At 32.7% G+C, this 21900-nt stretch overlaps 1 protein-coding gene across 15 annotated transcripts in view; it reads left to right on the plus strand.

Annotated features, from left to right (window-relative positions):
• Mbs (Myosin binding subunit) overlaps nt 1–21900 on the plus strand; it is a 155825-nt gene that overhangs the window by 64972 nt on the left and 68953 nt on the right. For 9 of the 15 annotated variants that reach the window (XM_065504461.1, XM_065504463.1, XM_065504473.1 and 6 more), the window contains exons 8-11: nt 3886–4461; nt 11172–11276; nt 11424–11687; nt 17000–17183. In XM_065504461.1, coding sequence (XP_065360533.1) covers nt 3886–4461; nt 11172–11276; nt 11424–11687; nt 17000–17183 — 1129 coding nt within the window. The remainder of the gene's footprint in view (nt 1–3885; nt 4462–11171; nt 11277–11423; nt 11688–16999; nt 17184–21900) is intronic. The other 6 variants (XM_065504475.1, XM_065504472.1, XM_065504464.1 and 3 more) reach the window with 3 other exon arrangements.

Genomic DNA, 21900 nt, shown 5'->3' on the forward strand with positions numbered 1-21900 from the left:
CATGTGGCCGACCGTTGTCATGATGAAATATTACGCCTCATATTCTGTGCGTTTTTCGCCAATTTTCGCTTCAAACGAATCGAAATTGCGTTCGATACAGGTTCTGTGTGATGGTCTGACCAGATTTCAGCAGCTCATAATAGATATGATTCTTTTGGTCCCACCAAATACATAGCATTACCTTAGCGCCAAGGATATTTGGCTTTGGTGTTGATTCTGCTGCTTGGCCGGGCTTCATATACGATCTCTTATGCTTCGGGTTATCGTAATGAATCCATTTTTAATCGCATGTAATGATTCGGTGCGAAAATTATTTTCTTTTGTAGCGTTCAAGCATAGTTTCGGATATGAACATCGTCTTTCAAGTCTGTCGGCTTCAATTCGTATGGTACCCAATTTGCCTGCTTTTGGCTGGCCTGGGCGACATTAAATTTGCAGACACCACCATAACCGATCGTAAATGATTCGAACGTGCTGTATGCCGAATTCATGTTGAGCAGCCCGACAGAGACAAGACCAATCGAAGTGATGTATATACAATGCAGCCAAGACAGCTAAAGCTATTGGCATATCCATGCTGAGATTGATTCACAGTTGGCGAGAGTTCTTTCTTGTAAAAATCTTTCATTTGAGGGTGTTTCTGATCCTGTCGCCATTCTTTTGCTGCAAGCATCTTTTAGCTATGAAATCGTTGGCATCGTTGTCGATAGATTTCAAATTCTGACTATGAGTCTTTCGATATGGATAAAGAAACATTTTGGACTACATACAACATGATAGCTCACTTAATTAAGCTGTTACATTCCCTCGAGCATCAGCAACATAAAAAAATTTTCCGGAACATACGTTTCGTCATCCATTATGCAGGAGGTATATTTTTTTTTATAAAATTTTACTTTAATTTCCGTGTCTGTCTTTGGCCACTTTTTGCTGAGTTCCTGTCAGGAACGTTTTGAGCCTTGTATGTTTTTAAACCTGCATTGGCATTAACTTAACCGTACTGCTTTCCTACCGGATGTGTTGTGAGCTCTTTTGGAAAAACTTTATATTTATTGGCTTTAAAAACATCATGTCGACCATTCCTTCTACCTGAACATGTTTTTCTATCAACGGACAATTTTTCCCGATATTGCTTAATAACAGTTTGACGGCAGACCTTGATTGATGGTTTGGCCAACTTTTTGAAGGATCAAATTGGATTTTGTTGAAAATATTTAATAATTTTAGTATGCATTTTTTTATCGTCACTCATTGTAATCAAATTAACAACAAATGAACGTAATTAACATTAAACGTAATAACTGACATACTTTTCAAAGGTAACTTGATCAAAAAGAAATATCAAATGGTACTTGGTTTAAAAGTTTTAATAAAAAACGTGTGTCTAGGTTTTTTCGATCTCACTCCTTAGTAGGCATTAAGGCCCTTTAATATTTCCTGAGTATTTATTTTTCATGTCAATTTGCTGCAGTAGTTTCAAAAAATCTTGCCCTAAAACCCCGAAAATAGGCTACATGTTTCACCCTCAATTTCAAAGGGTTGAAAGGCAGCACTTTTTAAATAGGATTTCTTGTTGTTATTGTTTTTGAAGTTCGTTTGTGTTAATGAAATAGTTTTAGTATTTATACCCTACACCTCCATAGTGGGGAGGGTATAATGCCTAAAAATATTAGTCTAACAACCACCTTAAAGTATACCGATCGACTTAGAATCACTTTCTGAGTCTATTAAACGATGTCCGTCCGTCCGTCTGGCTGGCTGGCTGGTCAGCTGGCTGTCCATGTAAACCTTGTGCGCAGAGTACAGGTCGCAATTTTGAAGATATTTCGATCAAATTTGGTACATATTATTTTTTCGGCCCAAGGACCAAGCCTATTGAAACTCGCTGAAATCGGTCCATTATTTCACCTAGCCCCCATACAAATGTCCTTCCGAAATTGGCCTTTATCGGTCATAAATGTTTAATTTATATATGTATCTCCACAAATTTGGCTCCAAATAAGTTTTATATATACAAAATTCATGTCACCAAATTTTGTTACGATCGGTCCATAATTAGTCATAGCTCCCATATAGACCCGCTTCCGAAAATCACTTTAACGTGCACAAATCTCTTAAAAATGTTGGTATATACACAAAATTCAACATAAATAACTTTCATATAGACATAAATCACACGACCTAATTTTATGGTGATCGGTCCATAATTGGTCATAGCTCCCATATAAGGTCCACTTCCGAAAATTACTCAAAAATATAAATTATTGAAATTTTAAAAGAAAAATGTTTTTGCTCTTTTACTTAGTGTAGGGTATTATATGGTCGGGCTTGACCGGCCATACTTTCTTACTTGTTTTTGAATTTTGTTAGCGTTAATGAAATAGTTTTTGTATTTTTTAATTAAAAGTGTAAAAATGGAAACAAAAAGTAAAGTTTTAGAATATTTAGAGGCTACATAAAAGATATTTACATAAATGGTAATGATTTTTGTTAAATTGCGATCGTAAAAAATGTAACACATTATGAAGGTACGGGTAACCTTTAATAAATGGTACTATAAATGCTGGCAACATTCTGTATCAGAAAATATAGCGTTTTCTAGACTTGCAATTTTGGGCCTAAATTATTCCTGGAAACCTATTTTTCGAACATTCGAACTCGGCCTAATGGTATTGAAATTTCATTTTTACAATGTAATTTTATTTGTAATGAATAAACATATTAGATCACAATTCCTCTTATAGATAAAAAATAATAAATGAGTTTATAAATTTCTCTAATACAATCAATTATTGTTTTACAATGGGATTTTTATCTATCAAATAGTGATAAGGTTTCCCCTACATCACTATTAACCAAATTGTTTGAGTTGCGTTTGTTTTCTTTTGCCTCTACTTTTGTTAAATTTATATTATACAAAAGTTTTATTTATGATTCACAATGAATCAAAATATTTTTCATGCAATCAGAAGATTATGAAGAATGAAAAAAACAAATAACAAGTAACAAAATATAAACGGTAAAGTACGATATTATAATAATCTACACCTGTAATGAAAACTAATAATAATATAGGAAATGCGATCTTCACTGCTTTTGATAGAATTAAATAAACTTTTATATAAATTAGGAAATCCTTTGTATTCTCGAGCCTAAACATTTGGTATAAACCATTTATTTTATACTGGAATACGATTTTTTTTGCAAACCATAGGACTTATTAAATTGTTTAGATCTTTAGTGTAGCATTAAAAAATTATTGCAATTTCAAACAACTAATTTAATAGTAGATTGTTTAGTTAGCAAAAAATACCTCTAAAGAGTGCTTACTTTTTCTTGCGGTTCTTTCTCTTTTGTTTTGTATTTAAATAAATGTATTTAATTTTGTTTTTATATTTTATAATTTATAATTATTAACATTTGTTTATGATTTTATTTATTTTGTATTTCTTTTCATTCTTGTATTGTACGAAATCCAAACCAAATTTTTTTAAAACGAAATAATAACTTCAAAATATCATTAAACTAATCACACCATCATCATTCATCAAATGTTGAAACTAAAACAATTCAAAACAATTTAAAATAAAAATCAATTTATCCATTTAATTAAATGCAATTAATTTATTATTTGTGCGTGTGTGTTTGTGTGTGTATGCTAATTATTTGTGAAATATTTTATTTTAACTAATTAAATCACCAACCACCACCGTGTATTTTGCTGCTCTCAAAAAAACCAATAATTTTATTTAAAAATGTTTTTTTTTTTACTTTTATTTATAAAACAATTAATGCGCTACTACAACTATTTGTTGCTCTCGATAAATTAAAAAAAAAATTAACAAAATTTTTAATTTGAATGTTAAACTCATCTGCTACTAAAAGATTCTATCAAAAATATAATGAATTGCGAGCACGTATTAAAGCTAATTCATGCCCCATAATACCGGCTACACTGCAACAACATCAGCAACAGCAACAACAGCAACATCATCAACAGCAACAACAAAATAATAATGTTAACAACAATAACAATAATAACAATACTACTATAATAAATAATAGTACAATTATGAGTGGTGGTGGCAGTGGTGGTAGTTGTTTGAAAAGCTCTATATCAGCCACAGCAGGATCAGCAATAAAAACAATTACAACAACAACATCAACAGCTACTCCAACAATATCCTCCACAATTACACCCACTTCTACTACTAGTTCTACTACTAATAATAGCCTACTCACACCACTACTATCACAATCGCCATTACTAGCAACACCAACATCACCTGCCACCACGAATACACTGGACACTACCACGACAAATTCTCCCAATTCAATTGCTACCACCACCAACACCACCACCACCAACTCCTCCTCCATCAACATCACAAATATCATAAATCCAAATTATACTGTACAAAGATCGGCTTCACTAAAAGATCATAAACAAATATTTATCAGGTTTGTTTCATTTTTCTTTGATTGTTTGTTTTGATATTTTGTTTGTTTGTTCTATTTCCTCTTCCTGTTTTCTCTCACTCACTCACTCTTTCTCTCTCAATTACTCTACTTAAATTGTAGTGTGTTAAAAAAATACATAGTTGTTTAAAATAGTTGTAGATTTTTTATATGTGTGTGGGTGTGTTTGTATGTTTTCTTTTTTTTGTTATTTTAGTTTTTATATGCTAAGGAATAGACGGGTCCATCAGCCCCGAAAGTAAACCTCAAACGAATATTCTTGGGAATTGCTTTTTATGACCAACTCCTTTTCATTAAAACTCGGGCACTCTTTTATGTATGCACTTATTTGGTGCCTTCATCTAAAACATTTGAATTTTTTAGTTTTCCATTGTAACAACAGCATTATCCTGCAGAAATATACAGACTGTTGAGTGTTAAATCTGTTGAAATAAGGACGCAATCACTCCAATTTCTGGTACGACAATAGGCGACTAAAAAATGTCAGTAAAACAATTCAAACGATCTTGACAAATGATGGAAAGTTATGGGTTATAATTTAGATTAAAATTAGGCACTAACTTACAATATAGGCTGGAAGGCATAAACTGCCCCTGAAGCCCCACTTATAGCTTTTCTAAAGTATGGAGTTTAAAAAATCCTTTTATTTTGAAATTTGTACAACATACATTTTTTCAAAATATTGGTCATTGTTAGCTATGAGATTTTCCCATCTTTCTGGCAACATATGGATTCCGAGCCAAAAGAATCATTTGAGGCCAAGAACGAATCAAACCAATTTCGGATACTCTGTTTTGAAACGAGGCGTATCCCATCGATCGAAACAAATTGTAGTCAGACAACAACTATTGCTCCCACAAAATACAGAGAATAACCTTAAAGCCATGGATATTTGGCTTTGGTGTAGATTCGGATGCTTGGCCGGGCGTCACATACGATCTCTTACGCTTCGGATTATTTTAATTTTGAAATTGCTGCTGGAGTAGCTCCCAATGATTTTGCAAGCTCTTGTTGAGTTTGACAACAATCTTCATGGAGTAATGCCTCCAATTCTTGGTCTTCAAACTTTTGCAAGCAAAACTTCCCGCATATGACGCTTTGTTGGAACAATATTCGACATTTTCGAAGCAAAAAAACTTTGTTGTTTACACTATTAATATGTGAGAATAATGCCTGTAATTTCAACAAATAGGTATCTACGGTGTAAAATACCCAGCAGATAAATTTACCTAAAAGGTAACATTAATATCAAGTCAATATGTACGGGTAAAAAAAATGTATACATCCAAAGAATAAGAAAATGCATAAACAAGACTTATGTAAACGTAAAATATCAAGTTCAATCCATAACTTACACTAGGCTTTATATAAGATGGACCACTAAATTTAAACTTTATTACATAGGTTTAAATAGACTTAAGTTGTTATAAAATTTAGCTAGCGCTAATAAGTTATATGTCAACATGAATCACATTATCAATTATGTTAAGGAACGGCTTATAATTATAATTTTAATTTTACAAAAATAAATATTCGTTTCTTTCTTCTACGGTTTCGGTTGGTTTAAGCAATGGTGATGGTTCTCGTATTTAGAAATGTTTAGTTATCAACATTTAAGATAATGGCTCATCATTAGATCTGGATTGAATATAAATTTAAAGAATTTGATGGGTCTCTTTGATTCTCTCATTGATTGTATAGTTTGTTACGACCAGTTCCTCGATATCAAATGAAAATTGAGTCAGGTTTTTATATCCTTTCCATGAGTGGCATTGGTTTGTCATTCCGTTTGTAATTTCAATATGTATTTTGGATCCTTATAAATAGGGAAGTTGATTAACGGTGTCCGTCTGGCGGTTGAAATTAACATTTCGAAGGCTTCAGATCCATGGTAGGTGTTCATATTGTTCAGGTTACGATGATTTTCGTCAAACAACCCGAATGTGAACAAAAGAGCGTAAAAATACACACAATTCATTCAGTTTCTTGATGTTGTTGTGGATATTTTATTTTTTACCCAAAAGAGCACACAAATTAATTGCCTCTTTTTGCCTACCAATGCTTCATATATACATACGTTCGTAAATTTTGGTACAAAATGGATGATATATAAGCAAAAAAAAACACGACTATCTTAATTTTTGGGTATATCTCGAATACTGAGTTCTGCACATAGAAAATATGTGTACCAAATGAATGGGCTTTCCACTTCGATTGCCTCTTTTTTCTCCAAGAAAGTTCGTCTCTTAAAGTACAATAAGTACAATAAGTGTGATAAGCTGGCGCAAACACTTAGTTGCAATTAACATTAAGTGGGAGAGAATCTTTTCAGGCGGTCTACTCCCTAATTCGAGTCGAAAGGAAATCATTTTGAATTACAATGTATTTAGCACACAAATTCGAATATTTTCGTTTTCGGATTGAGTCTCGGATTACATATGATATGGAATTATGGTTTTTAATATTTGTCACATTTAACGATCGTTTTATTAACATGTTCATTGTAATCCTGACTTGTTTGTTTCTCAAGCAAGTTGATTTTTTTTTTTTAAATCACATTACAAAAAGTAGAATAATATTTAAATGTGTGTATTTCACAATAATAAAATAAGTTCATCTAGAAATATAGTATCTATGATTCTGTAGTCTCGGGCAGCAGCACATAATGTGTTCTACTGTCTCCAATTCCTCTATATCCCCACACACTACACAAATCCAGTGTGTCTATTTACCTATAAAAGCTCAGGTTATCACTCCTATTAGAATTCTGAGACTACATCTATCCAATCCAATTAGTGTTTTGGTTGTCTTTGCATTCAGTTTTGGCCAAAATGCTTTGTACACTTGACAATCCTTCCTACTATTTCAGGATTGATTGGTGAAGTCACGGAATCTTTCAAATATTAGTCTGCAGTAGTGACAAATAGAAGGCCTTATTCCCAGGTCCGTAATACTATGGTCCAGATCTGAGCCATTCGCTACCTCATTTCCCTCTATGTTAAAGTGCCCTGGTACCCAACACAATATGATTGAGTAGTGTACTAATAACTCTTCAAGATGCTGCATTCTCTACTGCATTCCCTACTGGGGCACTCAACTGGGGGTAAGACACCGAAGTTTCCGAGATTCCCATTTGAATATTATCCAGACCGATTAGACCTGCTTCACACAATATGCTAGTCTGACCTTCCCGCAATGGTTTTGCTAACGAGAATTTAAAGGACATACGTTTTCAATTATTTTTCAAAATATTTTAACATCGGACGTATTTGATTTTTGTTTTAAATTTTCACGCATTTTTCTATTTCTGGGTTTCCTATTTTCTACCTATTGGCAATATTTAACATCTTACACACAATTCGACAAAAAAGCACATTAGTCGGATCATTTTAATTATTTTCAACTTTGCTTAAGTCAACAATTTGTAATGGAGCACGATCATAATCAGCATGCTTCTTGTCGCAGTCATTTTGCTCCGTCTCTAGGGCGAATTTCTTGAAGGTTGTCCTACACAAGCTATTGTGACATCGATGCTGTGTTGTTCCTGATTTTGCAAGCTCTTCATTGAAAATTTGCTACCTTCGTATGTGTTTGATATTCGCGTTACTCAAGTTGGTAAGATTGGTTCAAAAACTTTTTATAAAAATCCAGGGCGATGCCTCAAAGAATTTAAGTAGATTCAAATATGGATCTATCAAACTTAACAGAAGTGCAGAAACACAAGCTTGCGAATTTTAATGCGGATTCCGTTTCTCACTAAACACTTTTTGTTTATATGTTTGGGAACATCCAGTGTATATTGTAATTTAAACGTCAAAATTCACAAACAAATGTACGTAAAATATAAGAAAGGGAAGTGTGTGAGGTCAAAGGTACCTGTGAGAGTTACATTTAGGGTTAACCATCTGTTTGGTAGCAAGCACAATCTCCCTAGGGAATCTATTTGTGCATACTACAATCACCTACTAGGTGAATATAGGGAATCTGGTTTTGAAATTATGGCTACATCTCTATTCATCTCTATACATGCAATTTACTTAGTGTCAATCTATCGTTTTTTCATTTTTAAATGTGATATGCGTTTGTCTTCCTTGTCGGCTGAATTAATTGCAATTCGTGAGGCTTTATCTGCTGCTGCAGCTGATGGACTTGAACGGGTTGTTGTCTTCACAGATTTTCATAATGCGATTATTTCTATAATGAATAATAAGTGGGAAAACTATCTTGTATCTGAAATCATTCAGATTATTGAAAATTCGCATATAGGGTCGATGCATTTGGTTTGGGTTAATAGTCATATGGGTGTCCCTTTTAATGAGAGAGCTGATGAATTGGCGAAAATGGTCCTTCAATATGGAGCTCCTTTGGAGGTGGATTACACGACTGATTGGGCATTATCCTTTAATCAAACGATTTCCTTGAAGCCATGGTATAGAGGATTCTCACTGGATCCTGGAGACATCAAAATAATAAATCGACTACTATCGGGTCATGCTTATGATAAGAAATTTTTGAACTTTATAAGGGTTAGTGACTCCAACTTATGTGACACTTGCAATGTCATTGAAACTGCGAATCATTTGTATTAAGTATTATGATATACGTAGAAAACACATGGTTTTTAATAAGTATATATGCCTTTTCGAGTTACTTAGGAATAACAACAAGGAAGATTTCCAATATTTAATTAATTTCATTAAGGAATGCAAAATGGCTTCGTTACTTTGATTGTATTACAAGTTTTATCTTCTTTTTTTCCAAATTATTTAGAACACAACCCCTCACGTACACGAAAGTAATCTGTGGAAGTAGGCGTTTGACAACGCCTTTCAAAGATTATTTACGGAGTCAGACAGAATCAGTGATGATTCCTATTATCGCCTAAAATAAATCGCTAGTGGGATAACCTGGCAATTTGTGTGTTGTATACACCGCCATTTGATTTAAAACTAAAAAAAAAATATAAGAAACGCATGGTCACTCTGAGAGTGAGGGAGATAGAGTGAAAAGATGAGAGCTTTTAAGAAATCGCAACGAAAACAAAATAGATTTTAATTGTGTGCGTATTTCCGACTGCATTTTAATTAGTCAAAACTTCATATAAAAAACAACTGAATTTCGGTATGCAAGCTTGTATTTCTACACTAAATCATTCAACACAAAAATTAAACTGGCGTTAGCGCCAGGCAGTTTAGAGGATTTGGCTCACTTGGTACAAATACCACATTATTGTTCTTGTACCACTCGTGACCTTGTTTACCATAGTAACAGGATGCCAAATCAGGACAAAAATAAGTGGACACATTAAGACATCTTATGAATGGCAGCATCCTCTTTTGTAAACATTCCTTGGTGTAAATTTCGGTATTTAAAGAGCACTTTGTAACAAATGTTTGGCTTATTTTGTCGCTACTGCATATTGCTTGACAAACCAAGAACTTTTTGGAAAAATTTTCTGCTTTTGGGTTCTAAACTTTTCTACAACATACCGCCGAGCATCAGTAACATAAAAATATTGACCTGGAAGCTGAGATAAATTTTCCATACGTACGTTTCGTCATCCGTTATGCAGCTGGAATATTTTTTTATAAAATTTGACTTCAATTTCCGTGCTCTGTCTTTGGCCTCTAAATTCTTTGCAGAGTTCCGGTCAGGAACTTTTTGAGCCTTGTATGTTTTTAAACCAGATTTTCTTTAACTTTTCGTACCAAATAGTCCGAGTTCTGAGCTAACTGGACTGCTTTCCTACCGGATGTGTTGGGAGCTCTTTTGAAAATGCTTTCTATTTATGGACCACTCCTGAACCAGGTTTTTTTATCATGAGACAAGATCTAAACGTACTGTTTAATAACATTGGAATCAGTTTGACGGCTGACCTTTGATTGTTTGGCCAACTTTTTGTACGATCAAGTTGGGTATTGTTGAAAGTATTTAATAATTTTATTACAGACTTTATTCCTAGTCACTCATTTTAATCAGATTAACAACAAATGACATTTGCCCTTTTCTTATTTTTAACATTGAATTTGAATTGGAAAAATGGGAAAAAACTCCCGGGGAATTTTTTTTCATAAAATAATACTTGGGTTAAAAGTTTTAGGGAAAAACGTGTTTTAAGGTTTTTTCGATCTCACTCCTTATGTAGATCTTTTAAGGATTATTTCGATTTGTTCACATGTGTAACAAATCTGTTCGTTTGGTTCTTTGGAAGCAGCTCAATAAACGTAGTTTAGCTTTCGATGTAGTTTTTCGCACATTATCTGTTTCGTAACATTGACATTTGATTCATATTGACTATCATAAATGAAATAAACACAATGTGGAAAGAAGAATATATTAGCTAAATACTAAACTTTTATAATGAATTATGTAGTTGTCGTCTATGTAGTGTTATTTATTGTAAAGTATTGTAAATAGTTATTGTAACATGTAGTATTTGTTGCTTATTCTTAAATGATTTAATTAACAAAATGTATTTTTGCTTTATTTCAATTCTATTCAATGCTTTAAAATCATCATTAATTTATTTATTTGTTTCATTTCCCCGTAATAACTTGATTAAAATAATAAAATAGTTGTATTTATAAATAAACGTTAGTGTTTGTATTTCTAATTTCTATACTTTATCTCTCTGTTTTTAAATGTGTTTTAAAAAAATTATTAATTTATTTTGTTTTATTTGTATAATATAGGAAATCACCACCCATAAGCCCCTCTGTGACATCTTCGCCTGCTACGGCTGTTGCAACTACAACGAGTACATCAAGTCCTGCTGCTGTAACCACACCCATCAGAAGGTAAATTTCTATTGATATTTTGTTTTAACTCATTTTTATATCAAATCCATTTGGTTTTGTCTTTTAATTTGAATTTTTCACTTTCCCCCCAAACACACAAAACAAAAAACAAAAATTGTAATTGAATTGTTTGATTATTGTTAGCAGCACTCCCTCAACTTCTACTACTACTACTACTTCTTCTACTCAATCAAAATCAAACACTCAAGTGGCCAAAAGTACCACACAAATTAAGGATAATAACGCTACACCAAACAATAAACAAAATCAGAATTTAAATAAAAATAATAATCAAAGTACAACTACTAGTACTAGTACTACTACTACTACTAATAACAAAAATGGTTCAGCACCAGTTGAACCCGTTAAACAAAAACAATCAACCGGAAATATATTTAAAAATTTCTTCAAGTAAATATGGCCATCACATTTGGAATAGTTTTTTTTTTTTTAATAAATGTTGTAAAACACTATTTGTTTGTTGTATCGCGTTCTTAACAACAATTAATTGCTTTCGAAATTTCAAAAAACAAAATTAAGCTATTTCTATTTGGCTGTCAAATCCTGTTGGCTTTCTTAACCTAAAAATAATTTAATATTTTTCCAAATTCAACTCAAAACTATTCCCAATTTTGTATGTTTCAATGATTAATGTTACGCTAATCCTTGCTAAGCCTTTAAAAAAAACAATTTCTGCCATTAATTTTACTAACTTTAAAATATAACTAAAATTATTTTAAGTTCTTTTTTATATTTTTAATTCGCTGCTGTAAAATGTTGTTAGGAATTTTAATTAGTAACTTATTTGTCTTAACTAAAGTAAGACTTAATTAATGCCAAAGTTGACCTCTTAGGGTCATCCTATTCTCGATATTCTATAGGAAGAATAGTAAAACCTCATTAATCAGCTAGAATTGTCTTCTCTATATAATTTTTGTAGTCGGTGTCCAAACAAATATTCTTCTCTATTAGAACTAAATGCATAACATCGACACATGCAATCTGTGGCAAGAAGGAAAAAGTATTGGGTATTGATTTAAAAATGCAGGATTAATAGATGTTGTATATTTTGAACGAGGTTATTGTTTTTAATAAATTACTAGTTGACAGCCCCGACTTCGCCCGGTAGCATTTACTAATGTTAGTTATTCAAGTTTCTCCAACCCACCTACACCTGCCTGTTCTTATTTATTTGCAAATAAAATATCTAAATTTGTATGCATACTTTAGGGAGCTTTTTAATTACAGTTAACTGGACTCAAAAAAAAAATTCCGAGTTTTATCTGGAATTTTAAAATTAGTTTTCTTTACAAACCATCTCCTGAAAATTTCGAATCGAATAAAAAAAAATGAGCCAAATCGCTCCAGCCGTTCTCACGTGATGCCATTACATACATGGACCATTTCATTTTTATACCCTACACCACCATAGTGGGGAGGGTATTATGCGTTTGTGCAGATGTTTGTAACGGCCAAAAATATTAGTCTAACACCCACCTTAAAGTATACCGATCGACTTAGAATCACTTTCTGAGTCGATTAAACGATGTCCGTCCGTCCGTCCGTCCGTCCGTCCGTCCGTCTGGTTGGCTGGCTGGCTGGCTGGCTGGCTGTCCATGTAAACCTTGTGCGCAGAGTACAGGTCGCAATTTTGAAGATATTTCGATCAAATTTGGTACATATTACTTTTTCGGCACAAGGACCAAGCCTATTGAAACTGGCTGAAATCGGTCCATTATTTCACCTAGCCCCCATACAAATGTCCCCTCGAAATTGGACTTTATCGGTCATAAATGTTTAATTTATCTATGTATCTACACAAATTTCGCTCCAAATAAGTTTTATACATACAAAATTCATGTCACCAAATTTTGTTACGATCGGTCCATAATTAGTCATAGCTCCCATATAGACCCGCTTCCGAAAATCACTTTAACGTGCATAAATCGCATAAAAATGTTGGTATACACACAAAATTCAACATAGTTAACTTTAATATAGACATACATCACACGACCTAATTTTATGGTGATCGGTCCATAATTGGTCATAGCTCCCATATAAGGCCCACTTCCGAAAATCACTCAAAAATAAAAATTATTAAAATTTTAAAAGAAAAATATTTTTACTCATTTACTTGGTGTAGGGTATTATATGGTCGGGCTTGACCGACCATACTTTCTTACTTGTTATATATATAGATATGTCATTTTGAAGGGTACATATCCGACATTTATTCTCACTTAGTTAATGAGCATTATAATGTGAACAACAAAGTTTTTTTGCTTCGAAAATGACGAATTTTGTACCAAGAAAGCGTCATATGCGGAAAGTTTTGCTTTAATTCTTTAATTTCAAAAAAAAAAATAATGACGCTGAAGCACATGGATTGCTCACCAAAGCTTATGGTGAATGTGTTCCATCGGTTTCAACGTGCGCGAGATGGTTTGTTTGTTTCAGAAATGGTGATTTTAACACGAAAGAAAAAGATCGCCCAGGCCAGTCAAACAAAATTTTAAGACCAAGAATTGCAGGCATTACTCCATGCAGATTGTTGTCAAACTCAACAAGAGCTTTCAAAGTCATTTGGAGCTACTCAAGCAGCAATTTCAAAACGTTTGCGAGCAGCAGGAGTCATCCAAAACCAGGGAAATTGGGTACCATGCGAATTGAAGCCGAGAGACAAGTTCTTGCAAAATCATTGGGAGCTACTCAAGCAGTAATTTCAAAACGTTTACGAAATTCAGAATTCATCCAAAAGCAGGGAAATTGGATAAATTTGCACGTCCGAAATGATGCTTGAACACTATAAAAGAAAATCATTTTTGCACCGAATCATTACTTGCTATAAAAAATGGATCCATTACTATAACGCGAAGCGTATGATATCGTACATGAAGCCCGGCCAACCAGCCGAATCGACACCAAAGCCAAATATCCTTGGCGCTAAGGTAATTCTCTGTATTTGGTGGGAGCAAAAGGGTCATATCTATTATGAGCTGCTCAAGTCTGGCCAGACCATCACGGGGAACCTTTACCGAACACAACTGATTCGTTTGAAGCAATCTTTAACGCCAAGAATATTCGGCCAGTCGTGAAACTGTAATATTCTATCATGACAACACTCGGCCACATGTTGCAATACCTGTTAAAAACTATTTAGAATGAAGTGGTTGGGAAGTTTTGCCTCACCCGTTTTATAGTCCAGGCCGTACCCCGTCCAACGACTATTTGTTTCGATCGAAGCAGAATGCTCTTTCTGGGATGCGCATCATTTCGAGTCAGAGTATATCGGATATTGGCTTGATTCGTTCTTGGCCTCAAATCCATATGTTGCCAGAAAGATGGTTAAAGGTCATAGTTAATAATGGCCAATACATTGAATAAATTTATATTGTACAAATGTTTCCATATAGAAGCTAAAATTTAACAAAGTCCCTAATTTTTAAGTCATACACCCAATATAAAATGAGCTAAGTCCCTAAAAAGGACTTATAAGTCCCCAAAGCACTTCTTCTAAACTGTGTTTATTTAGTCAAAAACAACTTTTTTAGGCACGCTTTTTATACCCTTCACCATGAGTGGCAATGGTGTATATAAGTTTGTCATTCCGTTTGTAATTTCTACATTTTTCATTTGCGATAGCTAATTCGATATAGCCATGTCCGTCTGTATAATGAAATCAACTTTCCGTAGCCCCCAAATAACTTACATACATGATTCATACATTAATATATCGGGAATTCTTCCGGCTCGGCCCACAAATGGCTGAGATATAAGGAAAAAACCGGGGCAACCTCGATTTTTGGCCCATTTTTTATCTATATCTGGATTACAAAGTCATTAATATAGACAATATGGATATCTAATGATAGATATTTCAAAGTCCATTGCAACGATGTATATAAGGCTATAGTAAGTTGGACCTACAATGGGTCAAATTCGGGAAAAAAATGTTTGTCCTAAATTCTTTTTCCAAAAAAAAAATAAAATTTAAATTTTAAAAAAATTGGAAAACACTTTTTCAAAAAAATTAAAAAACTATTTCTAAGAAAAAAAATTTAAATTTTGTTTACCTAAAAATATTTAACAAAAAATGTAAAGTATAATTTGGTGAAAGTATAATCTGGATTACTAAGTCATTAATATAGACAATATGGATATCTAATGATATATACAGTGACGGACATTACAATAGAATCACTACCAATATTTCATTTAAAACCAGGTGCAATCATAAGGATTGGTGTGGGCCAGAAAATATAAAAAAGTGGCAAAATGTGTTGTGGACGGACGAAGCGACCATTAATTTAATTGGTAGTGATGATAAGACATGGGTTAGACGTCCAAAAAATGCCAAAAACCAAAAACGTTTAAACATGGTTGGGGAAATATTATTATATGGGGATGCTTTTCTTGGTATTGCGTTGGTCCAATTTATTGGATTAAAGAAAATATGGATAAGCACTTGTATGTAAATATTTTGGAGAATGTTATAAAGCCACATGCAGAATGGAATATGCCCTTAAAATGGATCTTCCAGCAAGATAATGACCCAAAGCACACGTCAGGTCTTGCCAAAAAATGGTTTTTATATAACAAAATTCATGTTATGGAATGGCCGTCTCAATAACCAGACTTAAATCCTATGGAAAATAGTAAAAGACAAACTCGGACCTGAAAAATTTAAAAACAAGGAAGAACTTTGGCAGAAAATTCAGGAAATATGGTATGCAATTTCCCGATCTACATGCGAAAGTTTGTTAAATTCAATCCCCAAAAGATTTGATGCTGTTATTAGAAATAATTTTAAATAATAATAAATTTTGTTTACCTAAAAATATTTAAAAAAAAAAATTATTTTAAAGTATAATTTGGTGATGGGTATATAAGATTCGGCACAGCCGAATATAGCTCTCTTACTTGTTTGTGTATAAGTTTAAATTAAAAACAATTGCATTTTTACCTTAATCAAGGTTAGTTTATTATTAAAAATAAATCAAAACATGAAAAAAACTGCCCTCCATGCCAAGGTTTTTTGAGGAATGATGTGGGTAGTTTATTAAACACCGTTGCGGTTGGCATTAAAAATAATTATAATAAATTTTTTTTTAAATCTAAATCTTCTGACCAAACAAACGAAATAGCAAAGTAACATTGAATTCGATGAACAATAAACACTCTATGCTTTTTTATTGAAAGAACTGCGGTTTACAACATTTCCAAATTAATATATTTATCTAAGCAGAGCAAAGTTTTGCAAAAAATCATAACAATGACTTCAAAAAATATATGCCAATAAAATATGTTTTAAAGACTATAGAAAAGGTGGTTAGTATAGTGACCACTAAACCGCAAGGTCTCCTGTAAAAAGTTGTGAGAAGGACTTCTTAGCTTGTTTGCATACTCATGGCATATTTGCATCCAAATAAATAATACGGATTAATATTTAAATATATGGTATCGATAACAAACATATGCCAAAATAGAACTTCAATAAGAAATCCGTTAAGTATATGTTTCGATATCTTAAATATTAAAGCTTTACAATAACTAGTTTTTTATTTTAAATCCCCGATACTTTAACAAAAATATTAATTTGTTTATATGTTTTTTTTTAACACTTATGTTCTGATATAACCTAATTGCACGAACAACTTTTTGTTTGCATTTAATATTATTGCGAAATATTTTAATCCAAATAAATTTCTTTTAAAATTTAGATCCTTCGTGCCACCGGTACGTGACGAAGAAAGTGAAACACAACGTAAGGCACATGCTAAGCGTGTACGTGAAACGAGACGTTCAACACAGGGTGTAACCCTGGATGAAATCAAGAGTGCCGAAGAACTGGTGAAAAAGAAAAACTCCACTATGAACAATAACAACAATAACAATAGCAGCAGTGTAAGTATTTTATTTAACTTGCAAATATAAAGATTCATTTGATTTCATTTTAAACTTACTCCCCTCATACAATCAATATTCCCCATTACCTCAAAATCATTGAGAACAAATTCGAAAATGTCCCTTGTCCTGTTAAACAATAATAATACAAATTGTTTTTTTGTTTTTATAACATTTATTCATCAATTCAATTACATAAAGTTTGTTTATTACAAACAATTTAAACAGAAAAATTCATTTCGTGCAAACATTTTCTCACCATCCCACCACACCCATCATTATTTTATCAATCACGCTTATGGAAGCGGTTTTATTTTTGTTGTTTAAAAAATTTGTTGGGTTTTGTTTTTTTTTTCTCTCACCTACATTTGTATTTGTTTATAAATATTTTTCATACACTTGTAACAATTAATTAAAAAAACCAATCACACTTATTTAGAGAACAAAAAACACTAAAGTCCTTAGACAAACAAATATCATGTAGAATAAAAGGTTATTGGTTAACCTTATGGAATTGGTTGGTTTATCATCCATTTATTTCCACCACCAAACACCCATCCAACCAACCAACCATTCAAACAATTATCCAAACACCCACTAATTAAAATGATTAATTAACATCCCTATATTAAGGGTTGTGGTGTTTTGTATTGAAATTTATTTTTTTTTAATTGTAAAGTTTCTATTTTTTTATATTGTGATGGTTTGTTGTTTTTTACTAGAAATAATAAATAGTGTTTTTTACCCCCCGTTTACCCTGTATATTCTACTCATTTACCCGAAATTTTTACAACAACATTATTCATATTATTCTGAAATCAATCAATCAAACAATATTCAGAAAAATTCATTGCTGCCTGTATTATAAAAGCGCAACCAAAATTGGCCTTTGCTCTTCTACTACGAAATCGCTTTAAGCGATTTTCTATTCCTTCATACTTCTTTGCTGTTTATATAAAGCTCACAAAAAGCTCTTAAATAAGTTTTATTTTTAATAAAAAATATCCAATTTTTTTTTGTTATTTAATATATAGTTTAGGTTTTATACAATAATTTTCTCTATTTATAGCATAATTTGTTTATTTATATCTTTAGAGTTTTGAATAGTGAGATTTTTTTTCTCTTAATTATAATATTTTAATTGAATAATTAATTTTCTTAAGTATTTAATTTTTGTAAAATTTAATGAATATTATTTCAGAGTGCATGATTAGGTTTATATTCGTAAACTACATATACATATGTATAATTAATATATTATTTTTTTCAGTGTGTTAGTTTTGTTCTCCTTTTGTGCATGATTGTTTAAACAATTTTGTTTATATTACACATACACACACACTCGTATTGAAATAAGTTTGTGTTGAAAATATGTAATTAAATATTTCGATTTTCTAGCGATTACAAATGTCTATTTAAATATATTGCCGAGTGTACTATATGAGTATATAATACCTATTTTCTCAATCAATGTTTAGTTTTTATCGTGACGATATCCTAACAGATCTCATACAAAAATTATATTAATTGGAAGTATATCGTTTCGAAAAACTATAACCAGATATTGAGAAAATGGTCGTGAGGGGTTTAAACATCTAAGGACGAAGCCACGCAAGCGGCTAAACGGAGAGCGTCAAAAATTAAAACATATGAAATACTACTGAAGTGGCAACGCAATGAGCGGCATTTCTGAGCGGCTAAGCGGTAGTATTTCATATGTTTTAATTTTTTGACTCTCATTTCTCTCTGACGCTCGCCACTCATTTTACTTCAATAAGTTTATAATAATATTTGAATATGTTAAATTATAATTAAAAGTGAAATGATATAATTCTTAATGATAAGGGCATTGGGTGGGGAACATAGAGACGAGACATAATTGTCAAAAACTTAAGTCTGTTGTCAAAAACCTAACTCTTGCAACAACAAAATACAAACTAATCAATGTATTTTGTTGTTGTTCAGACATATGATTTCTTGTATTTTTGTATAATTCTCTATGGATAAGGTCTTCGAATAAATTATTTCAATTTAAGCTTAATTCAGAATTTAAAAGTATCAGCAATTCATGCTAAGGAACTATTGCAAAACAAAACAATTTATTTAACTTCATTCAAAGGCTTTTATTTGAATATAATTTATTCATTGTTGAATACCGTGCGACAGTACTTATTGGACTTGAACTAGATCCTATACCAGCACGGACCAGGTCATCCAGTTGGGGGTGGGGAAAATAAAGTAAAATTTATTTTACATTTTTCTTTTTTTTTATATAAAAACTTTTCGGTTTTTTGCCTGCCCTATACACATGCAACTAGTGATGGTATTTATTAGAACTGTGTTCTCAGTTTTTCATTTTCCGATATTTTCTTTCTATTAAAGGACTTCAAACTTTTAAGGATATACAAATTTCTAAAAATTTATTTATGACTAAAAATGCGGATTTTTTTCAAATTGTTAGCTTTTATTTTGAACAATATAAATTGAATCCTTCTGGCAACATATGGATTCCGAGTCAAAAGAACTGCTCATCTTTTGAGATGAACAGTATGGATTCCAAGAATGAATCAAGCCAATCGGGGCTGTGATAGAATCCTATCATTGTCGGAATCGGTTTTGAAAACGACAGAAAAAGTGCATTGGTCTCGTGAAGTTGAAAGTTATTGGTTTTATATTCGATCTAGAATTAAATTCCTTATCGATTAAACAAAAAATTACATTGGATTTCATAAGTCAAATGTACCTTTTTTGTCATAGAATCCAATCCCGACCCCGAATATCGGATACTCTAATCCAAAGAGAGAGAGAGAGCGTTGTGCATCGATCGAAATAAATAGTAGTCGGATGGGGCATGGTCTGCACTATAAAGCGGGTAAGGCAAAACTTCCCAACCACATTATCCTAAATTGTTTTTAACAGATATTGCAAAATGTGGCCGACCGTTGTCATGATGGAATATTAGGGTTTCATGTCTGGCCGCATATTCTGGACGTTTTCGGCCAATGCTCCCTTAAAACGAATCATTAGCGTTCGGATGGTCTAGTCATATTTCAGCAGCACATAATGGATAGGACCGTTTTGCTACCACCAAATACAGGGAATTTCCTTAGCACCTTGGATATTTGGCTTTGGTGTCGAGTCGGCTGGTTGGTCGGACTTCACATACGATCTCTTACGCTTCGGGTTATTGTAATTGATTCGGACATACAAAATTGTCTATCAAAGTCTCTCGGTTTCAATTCGTATGGTACCCAATACGTCTCCCGCAAATGTTTTTAAATTGCTGCTTGAGTAGCTCCCAATGATTTTACAGACACTTGTTGAGTTTACAAAACAATCTTCTTGGAGTAATGCCTGCAAGTTTTGGTCTTCAAACTTTTTTAGCTGGCCTTGGCGATCTTTGTCTTCCGTATCAAAATTAACACTTCACAAGATTTGGTGAGCAATTGCGGCTGATGAGACAAAAGTATTTTTAATGGAAGTCCAGTTGAGTCTGCTTCTTATGTTAAAATCACAGTGAAGGTTCTAAACTTTTTAATAAGCGGAGAAAATACGATAATGATTCTGAAACAAAAGCTCCTTCACTTCACACTCTCTCACCATTAAACCACCTAATTCCCCCTAAGAAACAGAAGATATCCTCATTATACAAACAGTAATGTCACCTGGACCATGGTTGAATCGTCTGTCCAGCTATTTAATTTTTGTGCAATGACTCAATCACCTCGACTTCCTACAAATATCCGGAGTGCCATTGTCCCATTTACTAATTACAGCCCTTATCATCCACACTAAAGCCCTCAAACTTTAGTAACAGCAATTTGGTTCATGCCATGTCCGGCTTGGCCCATACGGACCTTGTCATTATCAGTCCATTCTGAGAAATGATTGGTTAGCGACACCTTCATCGCCGCTTGAATGTTAACATAAATAGTTTCATCACAGTCAAGAACTTAGCCTGGAAGGCTCTACATTTGTTGGGAATGCTTCTATGAAGAACTTCTGTGCCTATCTCCACCAAAGATCCTCGGTGAACTCTGTACACACTTTAAACCTTCTATCGAATCCAACCCTCCTGAGAACGCTATAAGAAGGTATCATACCGAAATCGTGTAACGAATCTTTGTAATCCGTGATTCCCGGAAGAACAACTTCGTGTCTAAGACACCCTATAGAAAACCAGTTTGAAGTCATTTGGGTTAGCAAAACTCTTTCACAACAAAACTGATATAGTCCATTTGCATCTCAGTTTCATCAGTCTGTAAATATAAAAGACGGAGAGGTTTAATAACGATTTTTCGTTTTCCTTTATAAAAGTTTCGGTATTCGGTAAAAATACAGATTTTTTACACATATTCAATAAGTCGCATACAAAGTAAAGAGTCTGTAATACACTTTGTAATGAAATGCTAAAGTATCTAGGAAAGAACCAAACCAAATATGAAGACTAAAGAGATAATTTCATTAGTATTCTTTGTTCAAGATCCCTTCACTTTTCGACGGTTACTAATGAATAGATCTTGTTTTGAAAGAAGTATTTTTTTCAATCTAACTCAGATACTTTATTTCAAGTTACAAATAGGTAAGATTGCTGTGTCGATTATTATATTCTCTTCACGTTAGATTAAACCATATTGAGTCTTTAACCAAACCACTCTGTCGCTCTAACGATGGCATCTATCCTTTTGATGTTCAGAATTGACAGGTTCCACAGTTG

This window comes from Calliphora vicina, chromosome 3, assembly GCF_958450345.1.
Source record: "Calliphora vicina chromosome 3, idCalVici1.1, whole genome shotgun sequence".
NCBI classification, from domain to species: domain Eukaryota; kingdom Metazoa; phylum Arthropoda; class Insecta; order Diptera; family Calliphoridae; genus Calliphora; species Calliphora vicina.